The following is a 17,331-nucleotide window of genomic DNA, read 5'->3' on the forward strand; positions in this document are numbered from 1 at the left end:
TGTCAAAGCCATTGGCACGGTTGGAGTACCACTGCCTCTTGGGCCAATTTGGTGCAAGGAGAATCATTAGTATGCCACCTATCCTATTCCTGAGGAGCAGATGAGAAAAGTGCTTTAGAGGGCATGGATCAGGTTGTTCTGATCTCACGTAGTTACCAGGGCATCCACTGTTTCTGCCAGAGGATCCCTGTATCTGGAGACTGCAGTTGTCCAGTTGGTTGTTGAAACTGCAAGTGAGGAGGTCCATATCCAGTGTTTTCCACCAAGACACAGGTCCTGGAACATCTCTGGGCGAAGGGAACATTCTCCCGAGTCCAGGTATTTACAGCTAGGGTAATCCTCTTGCCGCTTGTTCATGACAAGAATATGGATGGCAGATGAGGCTGGAACTTGAAGTTTTGCCCAAGACAGAATCTGTTCTGCTTCTCTTTCTGCAGCCATACTTTTGGTTTCTCCCTGATGATTGATTTACACCACTGGTGTGGTGTTGTCCAACTGAACCCTGATTTAATGACTGTGTAGTCAAGAAGTCCAGCATTGAAGGGACAGATAAATCCCTCCCTAGATTGGAACTCTAGCTTGTAGCTCCTGGGCACTACATATTTTATCCACACATCAGAAGTACTGTCAGTCCAAGTGTCTGCAAAGGCTAATAGACTTCCCCCCGCTTTAGAAAGTGGGGGCATCACCTCCTTGTGAGTAGGACTTGTCCAGAGTATGAGTAAACTGGGTTCCAGATTTCAGCCTAGATTTAAAAGCTTTTTTTCCCATTAGAATTAGTTTGGCTTAGGTCTCTTTTGTTAAAATGTATTTGTGCAGCCAGTGACTTTTTTTTAATAAAGTTTTAAGGAGAAGTCCCAAATAGACATTCTTAATCGAGGAACATATGGATCATTCACTTTTTATATTAGTGTTCGCCGACCAGTATTTTAGCCAGAGGGTCCACTGCATATTAATAGACAGGAGACTCATTCTGGAAATGGGATCATCTACAAACGCTCCATAACTGACTGTTCAGTAAGGATGGAATTGAGTTCCTTAGATTATTTCTTAGACCACAGTCATAAGGTTTGGCAAATTGCCATTACAGTGATAGCAAGGCCTGCTAGGGAAAGAAGTAAAGAGTTTTCAGACAACCAGATCTTTAAACACCATCAGGAACAGTCAGAGTTTTTTTCTTTTTTTGGATACGAAATGGATGGGTTTGCAATGGGAATGGCCTACGTCTGTGTGAACTCTTCCTTCATGGGATATTGCTTAGTAAAGTGTTACCGAGGAAAAATGGAAACTATTATCCTGCCAGAAAGGTTCGGACAGTCTTGGAACCTGTAAGGGAGCACAGACTGGTAACGGGTGGTTTTAGATGCAGGTTGCTCCAGTATTAAACATGTTTGCACCGTGTCAATAAATGGTATCTTTAAGCCTAGGAGTTATGTAAGCATAGCTGAAGAAAGCTCCTTCCTGGATTTAGCAGAGGAGGGAGGCACACCTGAGGGAGCTAAGGAAGACTCAGAGGAGTGAGTGGGCTCAAGCAAGGGATAACAGTTAAAGCTTTCTGCTCTAGCAAGACTGCTAGAGAACTGTGAGCTGGAGAGGCTCTCTTTGCACTTAGAATCTGACATGCGGTACAAATAAGGCCAGAAGCGCATGAGGTACTCACAACCAGCTGTGGAAGCAGGAGAGTTTATATGGCCAGGTCACTGTAAGGCAGCAGTAAGGACAAACCAAGGAAAACCCTTGACCCTTGCAGGGAGAGCAGTGGAGGGAAATCTCACTCTGAAAGGCCCAAAGAGGCAGTGAAAGTGCTCATGCCACAACTGTGACTAATGTAGAACTTAAAGCCTAAGTACAGCCAAAATCAAAAACTGAAAAATCATTACAAGGGACTTAACTTACAGTCAGTAAGATGTGTTCCGTGTACTAATTCTTCTTCTGTTAGTAATAATATTTTTTTCCATCCTGCCCCACCCCTGCCGCTCTAATGTTCCAGAGCAGTGGGAGTTAATACTACCAAAGGGCTGCCACAGGCTCCCTTCAAGAGAGCTTGACTATGCCTGCCCTTTCTGCCCATACTACAGCTTCTATGATTGGAAAAGGACCTAAGAATGGAGGGGACAGAGCTAGCAATCATTATTATTGCATTTACTTATATAGCACTGTCCATTTACGCAGCGCTTTACATATATATTGTACATTCACATCAGTCCCTAACCCTCAAGGGGCGTACAATCTAAGGTCCCTAACTCACATCCATCCAGGGACAATTTAGACAGGAGATAATTAACCTACCAGCATGTCTTTGGAGTGTGGGAAAAAACTGGAGTACCCGGATGAAACCCACACAGGCACAGGGATAACATGCAAACTCCAGGCAGGTAGTGTCGTGGTTGGGACTGGAACCTAGTGCAGCTAGGCGGAAGTGCTGCCCGTCCTCCATTCATAGATGGTGTCAGGGCTCTAGACCTGTAAAGCACTCTGTGGCTAAAAAGCCAGTACACAAGGTGTCTGGAGAGTGCCACAAGTAGAGCCCAGCACCTGAAGGCCCAAGTATGAGTCACATCTCAGCAGCATAATGAAGAAATCCTGATTGAAAAACAAATAGTCTTGATAAAAGTGAAAAGAAGTGAAAAGACATTCTCATAAGAAAAAACTGAAGCACCGTGGGAGGGGTTTATACCGGCCTGCCAACATTTTTGTGTGTGCCAATGTTCAAATCCTTCTAAAGGAAGCAGTTTAATCCAGTGTCCCTGAACTCTACTGCTCCTGTGTTCCCTGATTAAGAAAAACCTTTGACATGTGTAATGTTCCGAAGCAGCAGTTGCAGAATTTTATAGTGCTGAAAAATACCTACAGACATGGATATAAACTCATTTGCATAGCTGATAGCACGTATACAGACAAAACCATTAGCAAATTTGCATGGCTAACATCATAGCTTTTCATGCATCAGTTGGAAATTGTGAATGAAACATCATGCAGGAAATGAATTGGTGGAAGCCTTAGGCCTTGTTCACACCATACGTGCAGAAAAACAGATGGAAACTGATGTGCAGATTTCACTTGCAGAGACATCAGTTTAACTTAGTTTTCATGCGCACTTCAGTGAGCTTTATACACATTGCAGATTTCTGCACAGAAAATCTGAACGTGAAACTAGTGTTGTGTTGTGAACTGGTCACATAGAGAACAATTGATTTTGTTGTGCCCTTGCAGAACACGTGCAGAAAAACTCTCTGCACCATGGTGTGAACGAGTCCTTAATGCCAATTCACAAACACTGAAGACAATTGGAACTAATGAAGCTAGGGTTCTAGTTTTGCTGTGTAAATGATTTCCTTTATATTGTAATCCAAAAGATTGACTGACAGTCTGACCTTACCATGGGTCACTTTTAGGACCAAAATTAATAGTGAGGTAGAATATGGTAGCATTCAAATAATTCAAGTTAATACAGTAACACGTTTCAGGAGTAAAAATAGGGATTCACTTGTTGCACAAATGGTATATACTATGTATTAACATAAAATGAAAATATTAGTTTAGATGTGGACTTTCACACTTGATCCAGGTGTACAAAAAATGTACTCATAATGATCTCAGGAACTATCAGTGGAAAAAGGCAGTCTATTTTAATCCTACACAGGACAGAACACAGTGAGGTTGATTCACTGAGGGCTAGTTCACGTTAGATGCAGTCCAGTGTGCTTTTTTTTCTGCATCAAAAATGCATGCACGGCATTTTCCATGTATTCCAATGGCCCTAGTTCACACCAGTGCAGTCAGTTTCAGTTTCCAGTGCTGAAAAAAAAGAACATGCTGCATTTTTTCTGCACAGAACTGTACTTGAACATAGCAAACCGCATCAAAACTGCACCAGAACGGAGTGTGGTGTAAAGTGTAAGCAAAAATGTATCCGGAATGCATCCAGAGTGCGTTTTTATGGTGTGAATTGGCCCTTAGGGTAAATATACTATGCACTGCAAGTGCAGTTGCTTTAGATTCGAGGGGAAGCTCTGAAATGAGGCGAAGCTCTGCTGATTTCTTTCATCCAATCATGTGCAAGCAAAAATTATGTTTTTTTATTTTCTTTGCTTTTCCTCAGATCTAGAGAAACTGCAATTTCTCTGCACTTGCAGTGCGCAGCCTATTTGTCTTTAGTAAAGCAACCCCAGTGTAATTTCATCCCTGTATACACTATATTGCCAAAAGTATTGGGACGCCTGCCTTTACACCCACATGAACTTTAATAGCATCCCAGTCTAATCCGTAGGGTTCAATATTGAGTTGGCCCACCCTTTGCAGCTATAACAGCTTCAACTCTTCTGGGAAGGCTGTCCACAAGGTTTAGGAGTGTGTCTATGGGAATGTTTGACCATTCTTCAAGAAAGTCAGGCACTGTTGTCTGACGAGAAGTCCTGGCTCGCAGTCTCCGCTCTAATTCATCCCAAAGGTGTTCAGTCAGGTTGAGATCAGGACTGTGCAGGCCAGTAAAGTTCCTCCATCCCAAACTCGCTCATCCATGTCTTTATGGACCTTGCTTTATGCACTGGTGCGCAGTCATGTTGGAACAGGAAGGGACCATCACCAAACTCCCTTCACTGGAACTAAGAGGCCAAGCCCATCCCCTGAAAAACAACCCCACACCATAATCCCCCCTCTACCAAACATTACACTTGGCACAATGCAGTCAAACAAGTACCGTTCTCCTGGCAACTGCCAATCCTAGACATGTCCATCAGATTGCCAGACAGAGAAGCGTGATTTGTCACTCCAGAGAACATGTCTCCACTGCTCTAGAGTCCAGTGGTGGCGTGCTTTACACCACTGCATCCGATGCTTTGCATTGCACTTGGTGATGTAAGGCTTGGATGTAGCTGCTCGGCCATGAAAACCCATTCCATGAAGCTCTCTACACACTGTTGTTGTGGTAAACTGAAGGCCACATGCAGTTTGGAGGTCTTTAGCTATTGACTCTGCAGGCAGTTCGCGGCTTCTGTGCTCTTCAGCATGCACTGACCTCGCTCTGTCATTTTACGTGGCCTACCACTTCGTGGCTGAGTTGCTGTTGTTCCCAGTTGCTTCCACTTTGTTATAATACCACTAACAGTTGACCGTGGAGTATTTAGTAACAAGGAAATTTCACGGATGGACTTATTGCACAGGTGGCAACCTATTACAGTACCACGCTTGAATTCACTGAGCTCCTGAGAGCGACCCATTCTTTCACAAATGTTTGTAGAATGTTTGCCTAGGTGCTTGATTTTGTATACATGTGGCCATGGAGGGGATTGGAACACCTGAATCCTATGATTTGGAGGAGTGTCCCAATACTTTTGGCAATATAGTGTTTATTTGACTTGGCAATATCAGTCCTGTCACTTACCTGACAGTTATCTCTATGCATACATCATTCTAAAATGAAATGGAGATGCTTGCATTTAGTACCTGCAGTATTTGCATAGTAGAATTCTCTTCCTTATCATCTGGATAGGACATTTCTGCACTGCAAAACATATTTGGAAATGTTTAGACATCACTGAATGCACCAGCAAGGTACATACTATTTTACTTGTTTGCATTACTAGTTTTCCATTCTTTCATTTTACAGCCCTTTATATCTCATTTTCTGAGATAGTTGTCTGCCTCCTGGCATTGCATTCATGGCACAACTGCTTTGTATATGCCTGATAGGGCTCTAGCCAATTTTTAGTCTTTATAGTAGAGCAAGGCACCAGTATTATAGTGTCACCTGCCCTCTAGTGGATCTTTCAAAGTAATACATGGAGAATACACTCCAAAGGATTCCCGGAAATTGTCACAGTGGGAATGGGAATGGAAATATATAATTCCTTCAGTATCCCAGACAGTAGAGATCCAGCAGGAATTCAGAACATTCCTTCCTCTACCTAAAATTAGTAAAATATTTTTTTTGGAGTTCCACATTTAACAGATGCCATACTTGCATTCTTACTGTCTTATTACTCATGGACAGTGCTAACATATGCTAATAGCTTTAACTCCAGCTTGTTGCCTGACTGCTCATCTATTAGCATTTTGATTTATTTTTAAAGATTGTTCTATATTTTCTAGACCAATATTTCTTTGTTAGAAAATACATGTCATCCACCCTTACTTCAATAAGATAATCTATGTATCTTTACTTTTCTAAAATGTGTTTGGTATGTGTTAACACAAAGTAATACTACAGTATAATATCCTAAAATAGAAATTTCATCAGACAAAACATCACATAGTTGTAGAGATGTCAATGAGGTCTTCTGTGCCTTTCAGATGATGACCTAGTAGTATTGTATCTGGAGTGGGTACTAGCACAGAAACATAGAAGACTGATGGCAGAAAACAACCACTTGGTCTATAGAGTCTGACATTTTTCTTTTTAACCTTTTTATTTTTAGGATAGACCAGCGTTTTTCAACCACTGTGCCGCGGCACACTAGTGTGCCGTGAGATATTGTCTGGTGTGCCGTGGGAAAAATTCCAATTTCATCTGTAACATGTGGCTTCGGCTCACAAATAGACCAATCATTAGAATCTAATGATTCAGTGGTCGGCAAGCCGCGGCTCGCGAGCCACATGCGGCTCTTTACCCAGTCTAATGCGGCTCTTCTGTGTGCCGGGCGCCTGCTCCCCTCCCTCCTCTCGGTCGGCCGCTCCCCTGCCTCCTCTCGGTTGGCAGCCCCAAAAGTCCGCGCGGACCTTTTAATCCGGCTTGCGGATGTGGCTGTCAGGATGTGTGTAGGCGGGGCAGCGTGCCGAACGTGAGGGGAGGGGAGCTAGGCTCCTCTCACAGTCCGCCCTGAAGACCCGAACGGCGCGGGAAGACAGCGAGAGGAACGCAAAAGGTAAGTGAATTGACACGAGGGACTTGGCTTACTAGAAGGGGGGGGGGGGAATAGTACTGTGGGGGATGAAATACTATATGAGGGATGAATTACTTTATGAGGGATGAAATACTATATGGGGGGATGAAATACTATATGGGGGATGAATTACTATATCAGGGATGAATTACTATATGAGGGATGAAATACTATATGGGGGGATGAAATACTATATGGGGGGATGAAATACTATATGGGGGGATGAATTACTATATGAGGGATGAAATACTATATGGGGGGATGAAATACTATATGAGGGATGAAATACTATATGGGGGATGAATTACTATATGAGGGATGAATTACTGTATGAGGGATGAAATACTATATGGGGGGATGAAATACTATATGAGGGATGAAATACTATATGAGGGGATGAAATACTATATGGGGGGATGAAATACTATATGGGGGATGAAATACTATATGAGGGATGAAATACTATATGAGGGATGAAATACTATATGAGGGATGAATTACTATATGAGGGATGAAATACTATATGGGGGGATGAAATACTATATGGGGGGATGAAATACTATATGGGGGGATGAAATACTATATGAGGGATGAATTACTATGGGGGATGAATTACTATATGGAGGATGAATTACTATATGGGGGATTAATTACTATGCTTACTATGGGGGAATATTACTATACTTACTATGGATGACACATACACATCATTCATCTACTCTTGGTCCGGCCCCCGGGTCCAATTATAAAATACTTTATTATTTCATAATAAAGTAATTATAAAATAATTTCTTTGTGTTTGATTCCTATTCAAGAGAATTACTTTATATATAGTCAATATAGGCACAGAGGTAAATTTTTTTAACATTTTCTAATGGTGGTGTGCCTCGTGATTTTTTTCATGAAAAAAGTGTGCCTTTGCACAAAAAAGGTTGAAAAACACTGGGATAGACCAATGTTATTTCAAGCATGTTTAAATTCATGTATGGTTTATTGAATCGCCTATTCTACTGGAAGTCTCTTCTAAGTATCCACTACTCTTTTGGTAAAATAAATGTTTCTAATTATACTCTTGAACTTTCCTTTTTTTAGTTTAAGAGCATACCCCTATATAAACCAATGTCTTTAAAGGCTAAAAGTAGCATTACTATTAGATATCAGAAATGTTGAGTCTATACACTCACAGTGCCTTGCTAAAGATTCAGTCCCTTGATGAATTCCCCCAATACACTGATTATTTGCCACACTGGAATGCTATTTCCTCTAGTATTTTAAAGCAATGATACTCAAAATTACTTTTAATGGGACATTGTTTTATGTTAGAAATATTAGCTAAAGCAATCAAAACTGAAATGCAGTGTGCATAGTTAAAAAAAAAACCCACGCATTGTGAAAAAAACACATTTGTCTAGTCAGGGCATAGCTGCCTTACATTGCCCTTTTACAGCAAACCATTAGATAACTCCCACATTTTCTAATTAAAAACCACACTGGTAAGGGAGTATTATTCATGCTGTGAAACTGGATCTTTGGTGTGCCAAAAACACTTAGCAGCTTTCCAGATACGTTGTTTATGTTTTTGAATGTCCTAGTGGATACTGATATTAACTATTGAAGTGAAGTCAGCAAGATGCCATCACACTCTGAAAGATCCAAAGCATAGGTGCTCTAGTGACCCATATATAAGGAAAGTGTAATAGTCTGAGGCCAATTTTTGCTTTAATTATTCTCTCTCATGTGAAAGAAGCCTAAAACCCCACATAAAATGGCATAAAATGATAAAGTATAACATGAATGTTCAAGATTTTCTGTTTAACTGCCAAGAAAAACTTAAAAAAACAAACAAACCAGGCCACATCTAACAAAAGAAAACACCATACCTACATTTAGACATGATTATGGTAACATACGGAGTGGCTGCTTTTATTATTGGGCACTGTACATCTGGGTAAAATAGAAGGACTATTGTTTGATGTGAAGTATAAAAATGGAGTGAGCACAACAAAATCGGAGCTTTTAAATTCAGCTAGAAATTCATAAAGGAAAGGTTATATACAATGTTTCCCAGTGCAATGCATAATGGACAATAAAAAACACATAACAATAAAAGCATGGTGGGGTTTTCCTGCCTAAAGCCGTCCATAAATGGAGCGACATTCATCCCTGCAACCATGGATTTCAGGAAGGAAATACCTTAATTCTCCCATGAACACAGTCAGTGTTGATGGGAGAATCCCTCCTGCAGAGCTATTGTGTCTCTCCACCAGGAAAACACAGTGATTACTGCTAGTGGCTATAAAGCCGGCCATAGAAGGTTTGAATTGAGATTTGAACCATGTATGGGCAGGCTGAGTGTACCCAAGTTTATCGATTGATCAACTTGGGTACAACCTGCCTGTCAGATTTTACATTCGATTATTGCTAGCGGGTATTATAGCGTCTAGCAGTAATCACTCTGTTCTCCTGGCAGGAGAACACAATAGCTCCGCAGGAGGGATTCCCCCATCAACACTGAATGTGTTGATGGGGGAATCCAGCTATTTTCTTTGATGCAACTAGTGGTTACAGCAAAGAGAATCGCTCTCTTTTTGGCCCGGCCTAATAGGCACTAACACAAATTGCATGTAAAATCTGACAGGCTGGTTGTACCCGATCGATCAACTTGGGTACAACCAGCCTGCTCATACATGGTATGAATCTTGGCCGGTCCCTGCTGAACCGGCTGAGATTCAAACCATCTATGTCCGGCTTAAGACTGAAACCAACCTAGTTATAGATAATATTGATTTGGTATGATGATGGTATATCAACATAGATTGTGAATATTAACAAAAGCTGTGGAATGTATCCATGGTGTTTAATATCTTTACTTTCCCTTGTTACTAAGCTGCTTCCTTACTTTTTAAAATGAGTAGTTTACATTGCACTTATCCTTGCATACCTGGCTAACGTTCACATTTATTTTAGACATTGTTATTTCTCATTCCCTTCTTATCTCCGTATTTCTTTCCTACCTTAGGCCCTCCTCCAAGCCTCATCGGGATGACGTCTTCTGTACCTCCAGCTCTCCTACCCCGTGCAGCTCTAACTGCTCCCTCTTCTGTACACACAACCAATGATACCACTATGGAGTCCTCACAACCTACATTGACCCCTGAAACCACTGGTCCTTCAGCTTTGAAAGCTGCTTCTCTGATGGGGGCTCCTTTTATGCCTTTTTCACTTGCTCCAGCTGCCACTCCCCTCTTCAGCCCCCAAATCCAGGGCCCCTACTTTCAGCAGTTGTATGGTTTAAAGAAGCGTCTATTTCCAATTAATCCTGTCATTCCCCATACACTTCTAGGGCTGCTTCCAGCTCCCCTCAAGCTGGCACCTGAGATATCATCACCCCGCAAACCAGAACCATCACAGACAAAAGTAATGAACGAATACAGTGCAGAATCTAAAGAGGGAGAGGAGGAAAGTGTGGATCGAGATGACGACCTAGATGATGAAGATATACCAATGGTGGATGTGGCAATTAGATACCAATGCCAAAATTGCAAGACTTCTTATGACGAAGAGGGGGAAGCAGAAGCTCATCAGCGTTCAGGCTGTTACACTGGTCTTCTTCCGCACCCACCTCCATTCAGAGTGAGGGTCTGTACCTATCACTGCCTGTCCTGCCAAGTGCTACTGCAGGGTCCTGAAGCTCGAAGCCAACACTTGAGGTCACAGCAGCACCGTGCACAAAGTGCATGCAGTGATGGAGCATCCTCTGCAATACCTCAACTCAGGCCAAAGAGTGCTGCTACCTCCGTGCTCATGGCTTTATAGAGACACTCTATGTCTGTCTCACACTACAGACAAGCTTTCGGGCTGTCTTTTATCTTATTTCACTTAGTGTGTTTGTTTAATTTGCCTCCTAGAGTGTTTGTATTTGATCCCTTTCTGTGTATGTGTCTCATTCTCAGTGTCTCCCTATTCGTGTGTGTCTGTTACAGAATAAGCATTCCCTCACTCAAGAATGCTTCCTTAACCTTCATCTGCTGGAGTGACACTATCTCTGCTCACTTGACTGTCTAACTGTTTTGACTCTGTGTCTCTCCAGCAGGGAAGTAAACTCAAAGAAATACATCACAACACAGGCCAAAAAGAAAACAAAAACCCTTTAACCTCTGCATAGAATAATGAGAACCCAAAGCTTTTCTGCATTTCCTGATTCTGGTGCCAAAATAAGAGTGACCTCTCCCTGTCTGTGGACATTCTACCAAAATCCCTGATGGTCAGAGATGGAATGACTGGACCATAAACCAATGAACAGGGGGAGGTAAAAAAAACAAAAAAAAAACTGAATATATATGTATAACCAAAAGTTCCGTGACATAAGGAACCAAACACAAAGGCAATGCCCACTCTTCTGTTACACATGCATGTACACATATGTGTACATAGAGAATTGGGGGATTTTATTTCAGATGGGGGATATAGCAACTCTCCACCAATGACTTGAACTTTGTTATACTTGGGGACTGATGACAGCACTCCAAGAACTCTTGCTGTGATGCTTTAACCATTTGTGGAGGGGACAAGGGAAGGGCTTTAACTTTTTTGGGGAGGGTAATGGGGGGAGGGACATTTTTCACGCCCTTGCTCCCCTGTATCGCTCTCCCCATACCTCACTCTCAATGTTTTAAGCTTGGGGTATTTGGGGGGAGGGGGTCAGGATGATCAACCACCAAACAAGGACACATAACAAAAAAGTAACTAAAACGTTTGAATCCAAAGTTGCATAAAAACAAAAAAAACAAAAAATCACACCAAAAAAAAAAGGAAAAAATGGACGGGAAGATGGAAACCTGAAAATGGACAATTATTTGTATTATGGGTATGAGGAAAATGCTGGGTCACTGCATATAGTTCATCACTCTGAGCAGCGTGGGATCTGTACATAAACAGACGTATGTCTGACACGGACTTTTTTATTCTCACAGCCACCATGTAGGATTATTAACACTAATGTATACGACTTTAAGTCATTTGCTTTCTTCATTTTTGTCATTTCAAACTGCTCACATTTCTTTGTTTTGATTATGTCTTCCTTAATACACGGTACAATTGTTCTTTAGCCATTTTTTAAACAATTCTAGTTATCTTTTTGTAATATTATGAAAAGATTTTTTTTGAGATGTAATATTTTTTTTCAAAAACATTTAATAATTTATTCTTTGATGTTAACGGAATAAAAATATGTAACTAGGGAATGGCTCTTTTTAGCCAACCAGTTGCATATAACACATACTTATGGGAGGTAGATAAAAAAAAGTTGCTATCTTTAGTTTGTAAACAAACAATGATCACCCTTTAAACCTGTATGCTGAAATCAGTTCACACAGCAACCTAAAATTGTACCGTGTATGGCAACATGTATTAAAATATTATTTTTATAGCTCAATGAATTAGGCCTTGATTACATCAATAAGCAAAAAGTGCAGTTTCCATATGTTATAAAATATGGAAACTGTTACAACTAAATATTAATTTATCATTTTTGCAGTAGTGTTGAATGTAAGCTGCTAAAAGAAAAACAGGCCAATTTTCTAGCATGGTTTCTTAAGAAGAATTCCTTTAGCTGCCCTTGCAACATGGGTTGGAACAAGATGGTATGAACAGACCTATATTCTGCTATACACATGGCAGTTTAGGGATCTTTTCATCCACCTTCAATCAAGAAAAGGATACGATTCAATTAAATGGTCCATGGCAAACTTCCACCAATGGTTTGCATTCATTTCAAGGAAAGAAGTCAAATGCAGTCAAAAGAAACCAGCTTTCATCAAAACTGGATTGCTTTTGAGATGTGTTTATTAATTTGTTGTCGCACATTTAGTATACCTTTAAAGTGCATTAGAACTGGCTTGTGTGGAGTAGTAAAATGCAGCTCAAGTGCAGCAAAAAAGTACAAAAACAAAACATGATGTATGGCAAATGGAAAAATAAATGCTAGTTAACATTGATCCATATAACCCAAAAATCACACACTGCACTCCAGATGCTTAACATGCAGCAGAACCAAATTCCTGTGTACAAAAGACCGTAGACAACCTATGGTACTAGAGTTTTTTGGACTTCCTAGTACATCATAGACATATTTGAACATTTTTGTCCTAATAGTACCATCTATATGTGTTTTTATGATGGCCACAAGTATTAGCAGCATTCTTTTTCCCCAAAAAGAGGTACAGGTCCAATAAAATGAATATATAAATACGTAATGATGAAAATAAATTTGATTTTGATTCTCTCATATGTTACAGGGGTATATTGACTTTTCTGGTTTAACAATTATTGTGGCCTAGGCACAAGAGGCCTTCACAAATCTAGATCTTGCAGTTATATACCAAATGTGAAACCATAGGTTGTCTATTGCTGTTCTACCAGTCAGTAGTCAACTGGCTTTCCTCTAGTGTGTATCTGTATATTTTTTCAAATGTATGACAATTTATAGAATGTACTTTTGTCATTTGTTTTGATATTCATATCATTTCACTCATCAATTATTTTTAGACCAAATTTCATTCTCTCAGTTTACTGTTGGTTTCTCCCATATGTTCTCAAAATGTATCTCCGTAATCTCCAAAGATGTCAAAGACTGACTGCCCTCTCTTCTTTGTAAAGTTTAGAAGCCTTATTGGTTAATCTCTGAATTCACTCACTTGTTACTAGCTGTATAAACAGGTATAGTGGCCTGGACTAAAAGCTTTACTATATATCTTCCTAATATAAAACCAACAAAGGTTCTGATATATTTTACATGCGAGCAGAGGTCGGATATCCAATTCTGTATTACCAAGGTTAAGTATTTCATTTTAGGAGTTATTCACTTCTTACAATAGATTATCTGCATGGTAGTGTTGAACTTAGATGGCGAAAGGTATCAGAAAATAACTCCACCTTAGTTCATGTAGTAAACACATTGCTACCCAATATAAAGCACAGGTACACAGAGGAGCTCGGACAATGCACAGTGCATGCAGCCTGATTACAAAAAACATAGACAATTTTATCAACACACTGCATGTAGATTTTCAGAGCAATTCTACACCCGGTTTTCTTATGCATACTAATGCACACATAATGACAGCTATGGTATTTGTACACTTAAAATTGATTAATTAACATACAGAAGCAGTCACTGATGTAATGCTACACTAGCATTAAGTAGTATATTATAAGCTATACACTAACATGGCAATACAGAGGTTAAAAGCAGACGTACCCACCTTAATGTTTAAGAACTACTGACTCCCATGACAACACTGTTCTATACAGTGGCATAATATAATAAAATGGAGTCATGTGAGAGGGTTGAAACATACAAGGATTCCATCAAAAGAAGATGCTTGGATGGCCTTTTGTTTGCTTTCAGATTAACGTGAAAGACAACGCATATTTCTTTCTATTTCGTTCGTTACGCGCATGTATTAAGACATGTAGATGTACAGATGGTCTTACCCACTCTTGATATGTTTGATTACACACTACTAATGAATATGCTGATGCATTAATAAATCGCTGTAATACTGCATCACACAAACAGTACGTGAGTAGAATCTGTTTCACAACTGCGAAACAGACACCTGCCAGGCCTGATTTTTCTTGGTTTTATCCTCGCTATAAGATCTTTTTGTCACCCCATTGACATACCATCATCATCTTGTGTCCTCTTTGTCTTCCTGTTCTCAGTTATGTCACATGCTCTCTGTCTACTGTTTGTCCCTCATATATTTGCTGTGTTCATGAGTCGAATGTTACATGGGTACAAAGAGTAAAAAGAACAGACTGGGCCTTGAAAATGCTTATTATTTTGTCAAACTGCAATTTGTAAAAAAAAAAAAAAAAATCTGAATCTTGTACTGTTATGGTAACTGGTGCCAATACTCAAAGTTCTGCTAACACAGAGCATGTAGCTAGCTAGTGTTAGCTCTCAATCTCCCTGTATCTTCAGATTGTCTGGTGACCAGCTGCTCACCCAACTTGGATTGTCGCATGCAAAGAGTTTGAGGAATTTTTCAGAGTGATGTATAAATGGTTAAAAAAATATAAAAACTAAATTTAAAATGTTGCTGCTGTGTATGTCTTTTTTTTTTTTTGTAAATCTACCCGTGTAATTAATCTGAAGGAGGTTTACTGACTGTCACTCTAGCCACATGAGGACAGATCCAAGGGATGTCAAGGATTTTTCCTCCATGAACGTGGTCCTAATGGTAAAATGGAACATTTTGGTTTTATGATAATTTGTTTCTCACCGTCTTCCAGATGCCTCTGGTCCCCTTGCCTTGGAGTTTCAATGATGGTCGTTCTTGAATATCTCATGAAGGTCTCCTTGAACATGGGCAAGTTTTCCCATGGCATTGCCGTTGTCGTAGGCAGGCCAATATGGCAACACTTCACATGCTCACTTAACAGCACGTACGTATGGACAAATGACTCGTACATACACCGAAAGACATTTTGTGTAGCATGAGCAATTAACAATGATAAAATCAATAGACTGTACCCATGTGCCATCCTCTTCTATCCCTTATCTTTGCCACTTCTCATTACATATCCTTTATCGCTTTTTGGCACTCGATTTCGTGCATAGTCTGTACGGCACAATAATAAGTACCAGGTGCCAGCTCTGAGGGGGTCGCGTCTGTGCCAGCTTCTCCGCCAGCGTTTGTATTTCTGCCAACTCCGCTATCTGCCTCTTTCTGCCCATCTCATTCTGTCAATGCATATCTCACACAGACTTGCTCCCTGTCTGTGTATCTCTCTGCCCCACACACTCTTTCTGTGTGCCAGGCTCTCTGCCCGGATATGCGCACACAGGGCACAGACAAACAGATGCAAATACATGAACATGCACACAGATGGTCATTGCCCACAGCTGCCAGCTCACACCTCAGGGAACAGTAGTGGGTGAGTTGGTGGGGGTGAGATATATACGGTTCGATATTGGTGGGAGGGTAGAGGAGATGCTGTTTTTTCGATGGCGGATGCATCTGCTACTCTGCGCACTCTCCTTTCTTCGTCACCGCGCGCTCTTTCCCTGTTGTCTCTTGCAGTCTGTCATCTTGAAGGGGGCAGGTACAGGCTGGCTCGGTGCCACTCACATGAACCCCCCATCACCGCTCTCTGCTCCCTCCTTACACACAATTTCTAGCAACCCCCTCATCATCACCACACAGCATTAATTAGCCGGAGAATTCATTATACTCACAAATCCTAATTAACACAAACAGCCTAAGGGGAATTAGGAAAACCCGTCACGGCAAAGGAAGGGTTAACCAGGGCTGCTTAGTTTTCTGTGTGCCATAATAAAGCGATTTCTTCTTTTTGCATATTGCAGGTATGATACATATTTTAGGTGCCTTAGTACAAGAAGATGGGCTTGAAATGAAGCAGGACTGGAGAAGGCAGGGATAAAAAAAGTCAAGGTAAAACATCGCCACCTGCAGGACATTTGGAGACTGCAATATTTCAATATAATGCAAGCATTCTATTTTTTCAAGCAGTTAAAAAAAAATCCCACCTACTGGAAGCTAGGAAAACAATTCAATTTTATTACAAGTACCCAAGCCTGAACACTTTCCCAGATTATGGCTGCTCAGCATGAGATATTAAATGTACTTCTGGCTGTGTGTCACACCCAAAATAAATATATAATCAGTTATATCAAATCTGAAAAATGCAGCACACTAATTTGTTCTGTTAGCAAAACATTCTTTGACGTTGCTGTCACCTTCATCTAAGTGTCTTTTTTAAACCAAATATCCCATTGTGCTTTGAGTTACTGATATGTCCCTTCAGGAAAGTTATTGACTTCGCATACTTCCAACACTGAATTTCCATTGTGTGTAAATGACAAACGCAGGCGCATTCGGAGAGGAACCTGAAAAAAAAATAATGTAATGAGAGAGAGTACTGAGTGAGACATACTAATTTTAGAGAACAAATCACTATTCAAACTAGTCACCCAAGTTCTTTTTTAATATACAGTGTAAAAATCAGAGTTTTACCAGATTAAATACAGATTTGAACGTTTACTCAGTATTATATATTTATAAACATACAAAGATTCATATTCAGTATATATGTGATTTTATTGTTATTCATCCCCAGTCATAGTAATGTGATGACTTGTGTACCTTTTGGGGGTTCAGCACACGAATGGACTGTGTAACTGATCCTTCACCAGAAGCTGCAAGTACATTACCACTGGGAGCTTGAAGCTGTAGCTGAACACTCTGTAAGACGAAAAGAACAATTCACAATATATTATTCACAATAATTTGCAAACAATAAACGTATTAATGATCACAAAGTAGTTGCATGTTCATAAAAAATCACAGGTTCTTAGACTCAAAACTTTTTTTTGGTACTGAAAAGGGACCTCTAAGTTTCTTATATTTTACCATAATAGATG

At 40.3% G+C, this 17,331-nt stretch overlaps 3 protein-coding genes across 7 annotated transcripts in view; 1 reads left to right on the top strand and 2 right to left on the bottom strand.

The window, feature by feature from the left end:
- The window catches only part of ZFHX2 (zinc finger homeobox 2), a 94,121-nt gene extending 79,136 nt beyond the window's left edge, over positions 1 to 14,985 (top strand). For both annotated transcript variants that reach the window (XM_089678165.1, XM_089678166.1), the window contains exon 10: positions 9,901 to 14,985. In XM_089678165.1, coding sequence (XP_089534291.1) covers positions 9,901 to 10,697 — 797 coding nt within the window. In that variant the 3' untranslated portion in view covers positions 10,698 to 14,985. The remainder of the gene's footprint in view (positions 1 to 9,900) is intronic.
- THTPA (thiamine triphosphatase) overlaps positions 1 to 15,864 on the bottom strand; it is a 148,252-nt gene extending 132,388 nt beyond the window's left edge. Inside the window, exons 1-2 of the mRNA XM_089678178.1 lie at positions 15,170 to 15,864; positions 5,446 to 5,503 (exon numbers count right to left, since the gene is read on the bottom strand). The gene's annotated coding sequence lies outside the window, so the exon portion shown is untranslated. The remainder of the gene's footprint in view (positions 1 to 5,445; positions 5,504 to 15,169) is intronic.
- Positions 15,865 to 16,448: 584 nt separating this feature from the next.
- Positions 16,449 to 17,331, bottom strand: part of AP1G2 (adaptor related protein complex 1 subunit gamma 2) — a 76,199-nt gene continuing 75,316 nt past the window's right edge. For all 4 annotated transcript variants that reach the window (XM_089678169.1, XM_089678171.1, XM_089678172.1 and 1 more), the window contains exons 21-22: positions 17,054 to 17,152; positions 16,449 to 16,797 (exon numbers count right to left, since the gene is read on the bottom strand). In XM_089678169.1, coding sequence (XP_089534295.1) covers positions 16,696 to 16,797; positions 17,054 to 17,152 — 201 coding nt within the window. In that variant the 3' untranslated portion in view covers positions 16,449 to 16,695. The remainder of the gene's footprint in view (positions 16,798 to 17,053; positions 17,153 to 17,331) is intronic.

The sequence above is a fragment of the Staurois parvus genome, unplaced genomic scaffold (assembly GCF_062004578.1).
Source record: "Staurois parvus isolate SC_StPar_1 unplaced genomic scaffold, SC_StPar_1.0 ptg000199l, whole genome shotgun sequence".
Taxonomy (NCBI): Eukaryota; Metazoa; Chordata; class Amphibia; order Anura; family Ranidae; genus Staurois; species Staurois parvus.